Genomic DNA, 12,233 nt, shown 5'->3' with positions numbered 1-12,233 from the left:
TGATGTTATTGAGACCAATTTAAATGCTAGGGCTCCCTCCACTAGATCAAGTTATGCCAACAAATGGGGTGTCTTTGAAAGATGGTGTATTGCACACAATGCAGATCCGGTTAACTGCCAGATTGCTACAGTTCTGGGTTTTCTGCAGGGAAAATTATCAACAGGCACATGCCCCGCCACTCTCAGGGTTTATGTGGCCGCTTTTTCAGCTTGCCACGCTCTGATTGGCAGGCTCATTCCACCAGGGGGGTTTTTGGCGGGGGGCGCCCTCTTACAAAATGTTTGTGATGCGGCAGGTTGGTCCTCTCTGGACACATTCATAAGGTTTTATAGTTTGGATGTTCATGTTACTCCGGGCTCTTGCGTCCTTGAGTCAACATCGCAAGCTAGTGTCTGAGACTCTCTGCGCTTTGTGACACACTTCACAACCTGGGGGTCCGGACACACAGGGCGGCGGCGTGGGTATTCTCGTTCCTATAGAACTAAGCGCAGCTTTGAGTGTAGCCTTTGAAAGGGAACGTCCGGGGTTACTTCACTGTAACCCTGTTCCCTGAAAAGGTGGGAACGAGAAGCTGCACTTCTTTGCCGCACTGGGATGTCCCAGGACTGCTCTTCAGACAAAATATCTGCAGATGCACCTGCGGTTCATCTAATTATAGCCTCGCCTACGACGCATTCCAATGACGTCATGCAGGCTATAAATATAGGTCAATTTCATTGACGTTGTTTTACACATATTCACAGCTAGTCACGACTAAAGATGTTCCCATAGCGCTAAGCGCAGCTTCTCGTTCCCGCCTTTTCAGGGAACAGGGCATTCGGGGCGTTCCCCTAGAGGCTGTTGGCGGTCCCTATACAAACGACCAATTGACAAACGAACCGCGACCTTCAGTGGAGGATTGTACATGGGGCCATAGCCACGAACAGACACGTGGCGCACCTTAATCCTTCTGTAGGGGTGGGCTGTCCTTTTTGTTCAGAAATTGCAACGGTTTTTCATTTATTTGTACAGTGTTCTCGATTATATGATCTTTTTTTTCCTTCTGTCTCAATGGTTTACTCTAATTGGTGAAGCTTTCTCCTTTGAAACATTTATTTATGGTCCAAAATATTCAGCAAGTAGAAAAAATAAGTTGACTTTACAGAATTTTTTTGTCTGGTACAGCAAAACTTGACATCTGGAAATCTAGAAAAAACAAACTGATAGGACAAGGTGCGTTGAATGTGCTGAATAAGTTTATGGGACTTGTGGCAGCTTGGCTCAGGATAGAGCATGCTTATGATAGCTTGGTGAAATGTGTACAAGTGTTCATAGATATATGGGGTATAAATGAGGTTTTATGTATAATTGATGAAGATGGTGAGTTGTTGTTTGCCTTTTAAAAATGATGGAGTTTTTATAATCTATTTATTATTAGTGTCTGTATGTCTGTGTGTAGTATTTAGTTTATTGGTTTGTTGGCCAATTTAATTCTTTATTTTTATTTGTATGGTTTAATTTTTTGGTTTGTATTTTTGCAAAGTTTTTCCTGTGATTGAAAATACTGTTTTAATAAAGGTGCTTTTCAAATTCAAAACTCTCTCTCTCTCTCTCTCTCTCTCTCTCTCTCTCTCTCTCGTTAGTTAACGTTAGTAACATGCCTCATTTTTACGGTGGCCGAGAGAGCTCAACGCGCTGCAACTGAAGAAAACACATGCAAATAGAAAAAACACCAGCAAATAAAGAAAACATCTTCATTAGTTTGACAACACGTGCTGCAAAAGTTCACAACGCACCCAAATACAGAAACGACGATGACGACGATTTGGCCATTTCTAATTATTGGGGGGGACTTGTCCCCCTCAATGTCTATGGTGGTTACGGCCCTGTGCTGAAGTAGAACTCTCATTGCTGAGTTTTTAGTTTCACTTTCTGCAGTGAATAATTGTCTGGGATTTGAGATATCAAATCAAGTTAATTAATAAAAAAATGGTATTATTAATGGTATTATTATTAATAATTTATTAATAGTAGTTTTTATGCAAGCCCCCCCCAAATTGTTTGTCCTGGCTCCGGGACTGGCACAGACCACAACGAAAATGTTTTAAGGGGACACAAACAAATGACGAACCTGGCTGGGACCGCTTATTGTTCAATGTTTACTCTTCAGTGGTGTGCACCAGAAAGGTGTTGTATTTTTTTTTTTAATTTAATTTTTATTTTTTTTATTTTAACATCCTGCTTGTGAGCAGGCCTATTTGCAGCGCGTTTCTGTATTTGAATGTGTTGTGAACTTTTGCAGCGCGTTTCTGTATTTGGATGTGTTGTGAACTTTTGCAGCGAGTTTTTGTATTTGGTCGTGTTGTGAACTTTTGCAGCGCGTTTCTGTATTTGGATGTGTTGTGAACTTTTGCAACACATGTCTTGTCAAACTGATGAAGATGTTTTCTTTATTTGCTGGCGTTTTTTTTTTTTTTTTCCCTATTTCCTATTTGCCATTTCCTATGTGTTTTCTTCAGTTGCAGCTCGTTGAGCTCTCTCGGCCACGGTACATTTGACTTTTTTAGCTATTAACAAATCTGACCAAACTGCAAACATTCCCCCTTCCTGTTTGTCGGAGTGATGAGATAGTTAGCAGATTATCATCATTCAATGGCTGGCTGTCTAAGTGGTGTCCGCAAAATAATATAGGTTTCATAGATAATTGGAAAAGTTTTTGGGGCAGACCTGACCTGTTAAAAAGAGATGGTATTCATCCCTCCCGGGATGGTGCTGCTCTTCTCTCTAGTAATATGGCACATAGTCTTAGAACTGAAACATGACAAACTGGGGCCCAGGTCAGAAAGCAGACAGACTGGCTAAACCGACCGTCTGCTAGCTGCCTCACGTTACAGAAGTCAGAAAATTCAGATAACTCTCAACACATAGAAACTCTTACACCTAGATATTTTCAAATAGAGACTGTGTCTGTACCCCGAATTAGTAAAAACAAAAAACTTCCAAACCCATTTAATGGTAAAAATTTAATTGATGTTCAACAAATAAAAAATAGAGATAATAATGCTAAACAAATGATAAAACTCGGGTTGTTAAATATTAGATCCCTTTCTTCAAAATCACTTATTGTTAATGATATTATCAAAGATAATAATCTAGATGTGCTGTGTTTGACAGAAACTTGGCTAAAACCGGACGATTACATTACTTTAAATGAGTCTAGTCCTCAAGGTTATGATTATCGACACAATGCCCGTCAGAAAGGCAAAGGGGGAGGTGTTGCTGTAATCTATAGTAATATTTACAGTATTAGTCAGAAGTCTTTCAAATATAATTCCTTCGAAACTATGGTACTTTACGTAACATTATGTAAGTTGACATTTGTGCTGGCTACTGTATACAGGCCACCAGGACACAATATAGACTTTATCAAAGAATTTGCTGACTTTCTATCAGAGTTAGTACTAGCTGCAGATAAAGTCCTTGTTGTTGGTGATTTTAATATTCATGTAGATAATAAAAAAGATGCATTAGGATTGGCATTTGCAGATATTCTAAACTCTATTGGTGTTAGACAACATGTGTCAGGACCCACTCATTGTCGTAATCATACTTTAGATCTAATATTGTCACATGGAATCGATATTGATGCTGTTGAAATTCTGCAGCAGAGTGACGACATACTCGTGTATACTACATTTAGTCAAGGCGGCTAAACTGCCTCCATGCCATAAATATGGTAGAACCATCACTTCTACCACTAAAGATTGCTTTATAAATAATCTTCCTGATCATTTTCATCGCCTTAGCATACCAGACAGCTTAGAAGACCTCGATGTTGCAACAGAAACTATTGCCTCTGTCTTTTCCAGCACATTAGACTCAGTTGCTCCTTTGTGTTTAAAAAAGATTAAGGAAATTAATCCAATGCCATGGTACAATGACCACACTCGGGCCCTAAAGTTAGCAGCCAGAAAAATGGAGCGCAGCTGGAAGAAATCAAAACTAGAAGTATTTCGTATTTCGTGGAGAGAGAGAATGATTGAGTACAGAAAGGCCTTAAAATCTGCTAGATCTGCCTATTTTTCAAAACTCTTAGAAGAAAATAAACACAACCCTAGGTATTTATTTGATACAGTGGCTAAATTAACAAGAAATAAAGCTTCAACTTCTGATGTTTCCAAAGAGCACAGCAGTAATGACTTTATGAACTTCTTTACTTGCAAGATTGATAATATTAGAGAAAAAATAATAACCATGCAACCGTCTACTACAGTATCGTGTCAGATAGTGCATTGTAGTGTCCCTGAGGAAAAATTCAATTCATTTACTGCTTTAGGAGAGGAAGAATTGTCTAAACTTGTTAAATCATCAAAATCAACAACATGTATGTTAGACCCTATACCGACTAAGCTATTGAAAGAAATGCTTCCAGAGGTCATAGACCCTCTTCTCAATATCGTCAATTCATCTTTATCATTAGGATACGTACCAAAAACTTTTAAGCTGGCTATTATTAAACCTCTTATTAAAAAACCACAACTTGATCCTAGAGAATTAGTCAATTACAATTCAAATCTCACTTTTCTGTCAAAAATACTAGAAAAGGCAGTATCATCACAGCTATGTTCCTTTTTAGAAAGAAATGGTATCTGTGAGGATTTCCAGTCAGGATTTAGACCGTACCATAGTACTGAGACTGCTCTCATTAGAGTTACTAATGATTTGCTCTTATCATCAGATCGTGGTTGTATCTCTCTATTAGTGTTACTGGATCTTAGTGCAGCATTTGACACTATTGATCACAATATTCTTTTAAATAGACTCGAAAATTATGGTTCAAATCATACTTATCTGACCGTTATCAGTTTGTAGTAGTAAACGAAGACATGTCATATCGATCACAAGTTCAATATGGAGTACCACAAGGCTCAGTACTAGGACCGTTACTGTTCACTCTGTACATGCTACCCTTGGGAGATATCATTAGGAAGCATGGCGTTAGTTTTCACTGTTACGCTGATGATACTCAGCTCTATATTTCTTCGCGCCCTGACGAAACTTACCAATTCACAAAATTAACGGAGTGCATAGCTGATATAAAAAATTGGATGACCAGTAATTTCCTACTACTAAATTCAGAAAAAACAGAGATTCTAATTTTTGGACCAAAAACTTCTTCACGTAATAACCTAGAATATTGTCTAACACTTGATGGCTGCTCTGTTAAGTCTTCGTCGTCAGTTAGGAACCTGGGTGTGCTCTTTGATACCAATCTTTCATTTGAAGGCCATGTTACTAGCATCTGTAAAACCGCATTCTTCCATCTTAAAAATATATCTAAACTACGACATATGCTCTCAATGAAAAATGCAGAACAGTTAGTTCATGCGTTCATGACCTCAAGGCTAGATTACTGTAACGCTCTACTGGGTGGTTGTTCTGCTCGCCTGATAAATAAACTACAGCTCGTACAAAATGCAGCAGCTAGAGTTCTTACTAGAACCAGGAAGTATGACCATATTAGCCCAGTTCTGTCAACACTGCATTGGCTTCCTGTTAAACATCGTATAGATTTTAAAATCTTGCTAATTACTTACAAAGCACTAAATGGTTTAGCTCCCCAGTACCTGAGCGAGCTCCTTCACGTCTATTGCGATCTCAGAATTCAGGCCAGCTGATAATACCTAGAATATCAAAATCAACTGCAGGTGGTAGATCCTTCTCCTATTTGGCACCTAAACTCTGGAACAATCTTCCTAGCATTGTTCGGGAAGCAGACACACTCTGTCAGTTTAAATCTAGACTAAAAACGCATCTCTTTAACCTGGCATACACATAACACATTACCAATTTATATTTCCGAATCCGTTAAAGGACTATTAGGCTACATAAATTAGGTCAGCCGGAACCGGGAACACTTCCTATAACACCTGATGTACTCGTTACATCAGAAGAAGAATGGCATCTACGCTAATATTAGTCTTTCTGTTTATCCCGAGGTTCACCGTAGTCAACCGGATCCGGGCCGTATCCAGGTGAGACCAAGGACCTGCACCTTGACACGACCACAACGCAGCCCTGAAGTATCAGCAGAGATTGAGTCAACTAGATCATCCCCCGTGAAGGCCTCATCGACACGACAGCCACGACACAGTTCCTCAACAACCGTCCATACCGGCGTGATGAATACGATCCTCAATTGGATGGAACTGAAATAAATACTTTTAATGTTGCGATCCTATTGGACTTATGATAGCAACCTGAATTGTAACAAAGCACTGTTGGCCAGAGGAGAACTGGCACCCCGACTAAGCCTGGTTTCTCCCAAGGTTTTTTTCTCCATTTTAACACCAATTTGCCACTTGTCTGCCACCTGATGTCACCTGATGGAGTTTGGGTTCCTTGCCGCTGTCGCCTCTGGCTTGCTTAGTTGGGGACACTTGACTTGACATTTTGATATTCAACAGTGCTTTTGATCTGCCTGCATTGACACTATTCTTTAAGAGCTGCTGTGCAGCCAAACAAAGTACCAGTTATAAAGCTGCTTTGACACAATCTACATTGTAAAAAGCGCTATATAAATAAAGGTGACTTGACTTGATGTCTGTGAATAAGGGATGCGCTCGCAGCTATATAGTTGTAATTATTTATGTTGTTATATATTCTATTGTGCATGGGCCCGTGCAAAAGTAATAATTAATAAAAAATATAAGCAATAATAATTTGGCAAACATGCAGTATATAGTAATACAGTTTTATATTATATATAAAAACTTTATATATATATATTTTTTTAAGAAGTCTCTCATGGTCACCAAGGGTGCACTTATTTGATCAAAAATAGAGTAAAAACAGTAATATTGTGAAATATTAAACTGTTTAATTGTAATATATAGTAAATGCAATTTATTCCTGTAAAGGCAAAGCTGAATTTTCAGCAGCCATTTCTCCAGGCTCTAGTGTCACATGGCATGATCCTTCAGAAATCATTCTAATATGCTGATTTGGTGCTCAAGTATCTCTTCTTCTTCTTCTTCTTCTTCTTCTTCTTCTTCTCCTCAGTTGAAAATGTTTGTAGTGCTTCATATTTTTATGGAAACTGATACATTTTTTTCCAGAATTCTTTGAATATAAAGCTAACAAGAATAGCATTTGAAACAGAATCTTTTGTAACATTGTCTTTGCTATCACTTTTGATCAGTTTAATGCATCTTTGCTGAATTAAAAAAACAAAAAAACAAAAAAACTGTAGCTCAGTGGTCATCACATGCTGGCTATTTTTCTTTAAACCTGTAAAGGTTCATGCAGTACACTTACCTGCTTTGGGGTAAGTGGCGATTAGAATGTCATCAGGTCTTGCTTGAAAGTTTTTCACCTTTTCCCAGTTGTCAGTGAAGTAGTGGACCATAGAAACACCCTCAAAATCAAACAACTCAGGTCTACGAGTTAGCTTCATCTGTAGTATTGAAAAATGTCAGTTTAATGCTGAAGCTTCATTGTATGGACATTATTATATAATCATCACAGGCCATAAACAGTCAATGTCAAAACCTGTTAACAAGCAAGATTTCAGTTACAAAATCAATGAATAGAGTAATAAGTATGGAGAAAAACATTCATGCATTTCATTGTTCTAACTTGGTAACATAAGGGTACATAAACAATAATGTATTAATATTTACTTCAGCATGAACTAAATAGTAGTGAATGCATGAACTAATCAAGAATTAATGAAGAGCTAACCTTAACTGCGATCGGAGTCATATAGATTTATGCATGAATAATGGGAACCTTAACTACATTGTTAGTACTTGTTTGTTAGTGTCATGATCACCAGCTGGAGTGCCCTTGATAGCCACCAGAGGGCACTCTACCCCAGACTACTGCCACTCAGTCAAGGACTACATTTCCCATAATCCATTGCCCAGGCTCATCATGCTTGATTACATTCAGATAAGCTTGTTAGTCTCTGCATTTACAAGCCTGGTTTATTCTGTCATTCATTGTGAAGTCTTGTATGTGTCAGCACTGCATTTCTGAGTGCTCATTTTGGTTTCCTGTTCTTTGGTATTGACCCTGTTTGCCTGTCTTTTGGATTTACTCTGTTTGACTGTCTCTCGTGGGTTTACCTGTGTTCCTGTGCCCTGTTATCGTGTAGACTTTACCCTGTTTATGACCTTTTGCCTGTTTTTGGATTACCCTTCAATAAACTACTGCATTTGAATCCTCAGTCTTGCATCTCTGAGCAGTTGCATAACAGATAGTTAATGAATTAGTAGCCTAACATTTAGGGGAAAGCTAAACCAATCAGGCTCTATAAGAATATACGAGAAGGATTCTGACTTTGAATTAAACTTGAATAATTTAATATTGCCATAATGTAAAATTTTGTCATCTGCAGCTTCGTCATAAACATCATTGGATGGTACATTAGTTTGCAGTTATTTACATGGATCCTTATCAAATGTAGAAAATGTTAAATACACTAAACATCACCAATAATATGACAGTCTGATTATTTCCCTTCAAACTCACCCTCCTGTGGTTTATACTCAAACAGGACCCATATACACTACAGTTAAGGGAATGTTTGCTTGGTATCACTTACAGTTCACTCTCCATCCAGATGCAGAAGGTGAATCATACTGTATCTCTGCTTTGTGACTTCTTGAAAAGCCACCAAATGACCCTACTTGACATCACTTACCTGGGCTGAATACTGTGTGTGTATTTGATGGTAAGTTTGAAAGATGCATCATCTTTCGAACATTTTAAAGATCACGGCATTGAACACACTTGGGAAGCATTATCATCAAATCTTTTACCTTGCATTCTGCAGATATCTTACTACTTTTGGGCCTTTCTCTATACTCTGATCTTAACAAACTTTATCTCTGAGATACTGTACAATATTTGGACTTTATTATAAACTAGTGAATAAGACATATCATTTTTTTAAGCTTATTTGCTATTACAATTTTCATACTTGATTCATTTGTCTTATTTCCATTTTATTTAATAAAATGTATTCCTTTTATATCTAGGCTCCAGGCTTACCTGCCTGGATTACACTGCATCAATCATCGATAAAATAATGTACTTTATGTGCAGTGCTTCTAAACTCAGGTGTGTTTTGTTTATGTTTTTAATTAATTTATGAAGCCACTGTAAACTTTATTGTTACATATTATTATATTGTTATATTTCATTGCTATTATATTTTGTGCAGGCAATTAATTTATTTTGTTGTAAATAAATAAGCCTGACAATGTCACTGCCAAATACATATAAGTAGTCTATTGTGGTATTCCGCCATGTTTCTCACTTACACAACCCCAAATCCTAAACACAGGGCTTACAGAAAATCCAGAACTTCCCACTCATATTTACGACTTTGTGGTGGCATTCAACTTGTAAATATGATATTTCCGACATGACGCTAATTTGTTTTGATTTCTCCATGAAAGTCTCTTAAAAAAAGATAGGAAGCGCAAGCTTCAACAGTGCAACCTTGTTACCAGAAATACACTATCCATTAAAGCTGCAAGCAGCGGTGAAAGGGCCCTCGCACCTGGGCTCACCGCCACCCATTGGCCTTAGGAAAACAGTGAAAAGTGGGCGCCATGCATGTAAGCGAGTAAATACAGGAGAATTATGGTAAAATCATTTAAAAGTGCCACACTTCCTACTGCCAACAGGTGGCGCTTTGACCATAACTGAATATTGCAATGTAGATGTCATCAGGCCAGGACTATTATCAAACGTGAAGTTTGGAGCAGATCGGACATTGTATGCCTGAGTTACAACAACTTCCTGTTTCGTGGCGTTAATCGCATACATTAGCACTTAGCTAAGTGATGCATGATTTAACGTGTTTCTAGCATGTTTGGTACTTCGTGGCATATTGAAATGAGTTCCTGGGATTGAATTACAGTGTGAAGCATGCCATTTCCTGTTGCCAGCAGGTGGCGCTACGACTAACTGAATATTGTCATATAGATGTCTTTAGGCCAGGAGTCTTATCACACATGTGAAGTTTGAGGCACATCAGACATAGTATGCCTGAGTTACAACAGCTTCCTCTTTCATGGCGAAACATCAGACTTTGTCAGGCCGCCACGGACACACCCTCCAATGAAAACTCAAGATCTTTGATATTTATCATCACTAAGGTCTTAAGATTAGACTGACAACATATGATGTTGATCTGGTTAAATCTCTATGAGGAGTTAATCACAGTGTAAAACGACATTTCCTGTTGCCCACAGGTGGTGCTATGACTGTAACTGTATATTGTCATGAAGATGTCTTCAGGTCACTACTCTAATAAAACATGTGAAGTTTGGGGCAGATCCGATATTGTATACCCGAGTTACAAGAACTTCCTGTTTCATGGCGAAACATCGAACTTTGTCAGGCCACCACGGACACGCCCTTCAGTGAAAAATCTAGATCTTTGCAATTTAACGTCGCAAAGGCCTTTAGATTAGACTGACCAAATATGACATTGATCTGATTAAAGCTCTAGGAGGAGTTTGTTAAAGTACAACATCTGGAAATGGCAAAAAATGGCAAGTTAATTCAAAATATCTGACTTCCTGTTCAGTTTTAGATTTTGCTCCAAAATCTGTAGGTATTGGGCTGTTAAATGTGTGTACCGAATTTCAAAATCTACGTGAAATGTAGCGCGAGGGGCACTTCATTAGGTGGCGCTATCGAGCGATTTTGCCCCGCCCAATTCTGAAACCCATAACAGACGTAAATTTTCACCACTTCTGATGTGTGTGCAAAGTTTCATGAGTTTTCAAACATGTTCAGGCCCTCAAAAATGCAATTCACTTTGGAGAAGAATAATAAATATAGCTGCAAGCAGCGACGACGGGCCCAAGCCCGGTGGCACCGCCACCCCGGTGGCTTCAGGGCAACTGTGCACGGTGGGCAATAGGCATTTAAAACGGTTAAACATAAAAGGTCTTTGTCAAATTCAGACCACATTTACCGCAGCAGCTGGTGCCTCTATGATCACAAACCACCATCCTAATCTGTCATGTTTGTGTCTTTCTCAGACAACCACTATAAAAATTCCAGAGCAAACTACCTACTGTTATTTGTGCAAACTCAACAGTACTCTGAGAAATCTAATCCAGTGTAATGTGAATTTCTGTGATTGCTGATGTTATATTACCCTAACACTTCTCCATGTGTTTTTTGACCTCCCTGAGCTGTTGATTGCGCACCAATCTTATGCACCAAAATCATGCTTTCATTTAATTTCAGTATGGGTGGTATTTGATGTAAAAATAAAAATATTATAAAATTAATAAATAGAGCCAAATCACGGAACTTGCAAAGATGATTTTAATATCTGTCTCAGGTAAGAGTAAGGTACGTGTCTAGATTTTTCTGCTCACTTATACAAGTTTTTTATAAACAGCCACTTTTATAAAATCATGTGAAATTTATGTAAATATGGGTTTTGAATAAATTAGAATTATATCAATAAGTAATTAATTTAAAAACATATGCGTCGTACGTGATGCTCGCAAACACAGCACATGAACTTCTGTAACGCCCATGTCTACAAAACACACACTCTCCTTTGTAAAAAAGGAAAAAAAAATTCTAGTCTTGTCTGAATCAATACATGAAATCATAGTTGCCGGGTAATAAGAATTGTAACTCGTGTCATTTAGAAAAGTAGTCCTGTCCAAATAGTGATATAGTGTCATAGTTCAATTTTAAATGAGTGTGAAGTTATAATTTGCAGTGTGTTTTTATATTTTAATTAACTTAATTATCAAACTAATAATATAATACTATATTGTCAGTGACCTACAAATAAACTGGATTCATTAGCTGCTTCAGGTGTGTTTGATTAGGGTTGGCACTAAACTCTGAAGGACAGTGAGTCTGCAAGAAAAGGGTTACAGAACTGATCAAGGGTGTAAAACTGACAGACACACACACACACACACACACACACACACACACACACACACACACACACACACACAGATAATGAGTGAGACTGAGGAAGCAAGGGGGAGGGGGAGGACAGAGAGAGAGACAGAGACATACTGAGAAGATCATTTTAAACAACAACAACAAAAAAACACATCTAAATTGTGACAAAGTATTCTTTGATAAATGTTTAAATATACCTGCACATACAATATAAAATAAAAAAGAAATCATTGTTCCATGTATCTAAACTATTGCTCTATTGCTTGAGTTATCCAACCCTGTTTAAAAA

The 12,233-nt window shown here is 38.0% G+C and overlaps 3 protein-coding genes across 6 annotated transcripts in view; 2 read left to right on the top strand and 1 right to left on the bottom strand.

Annotated features, from left to right (window-relative positions):
* LOC127517616 (cytosolic sulfotransferase 3) overlaps positions 1-12,233 on the bottom strand; it is a 139,124-nt gene that overhangs the window by 17,018 nt on the left and 109,873 nt on the right. For all 3 annotated transcript variants that reach the window (XM_051903515.1, XM_051903512.1, XM_051903513.1), the window contains exon 2: positions 7,298-7,436. In XM_051903515.1, coding sequence (XP_051759475.1) covers positions 7,298-7,436 — 139 coding nt within the window. The remainder of the gene's footprint in view (positions 1-7,297; positions 7,437-12,233) is intronic.
* Positions 1-12,233, top strand: part of LOC127517592 (proline-rich transmembrane protein 3) — a 127,160-nt gene that overhangs the window by 67,637 nt on the left and 47,290 nt on the right. The window lies entirely within an intron of this gene.
* The window catches only part of LOC127517607 (uncharacterized), a 120,144-nt gene that overhangs the window by 98,676 nt on the left and 9,235 nt on the right, over positions 1-12,233 (top strand). The gene's annotated exons all lie outside the window — the stretch shown is intronic.

Source organism: Ctenopharyngodon idella, chromosome 8, assembly GCF_019924925.1.
Source record: "Ctenopharyngodon idella isolate HZGC_01 chromosome 8, HZGC01, whole genome shotgun sequence".
Classification (NCBI taxonomy): Eukaryota; Metazoa; Chordata; class Actinopteri; order Cypriniformes; family Xenocyprididae; genus Ctenopharyngodon; species Ctenopharyngodon idella.
The sequence above is the reverse complement of the archived record's forward strand: the minus strand, read 5'-3'. Positions and strand labels throughout refer to the sequence as shown.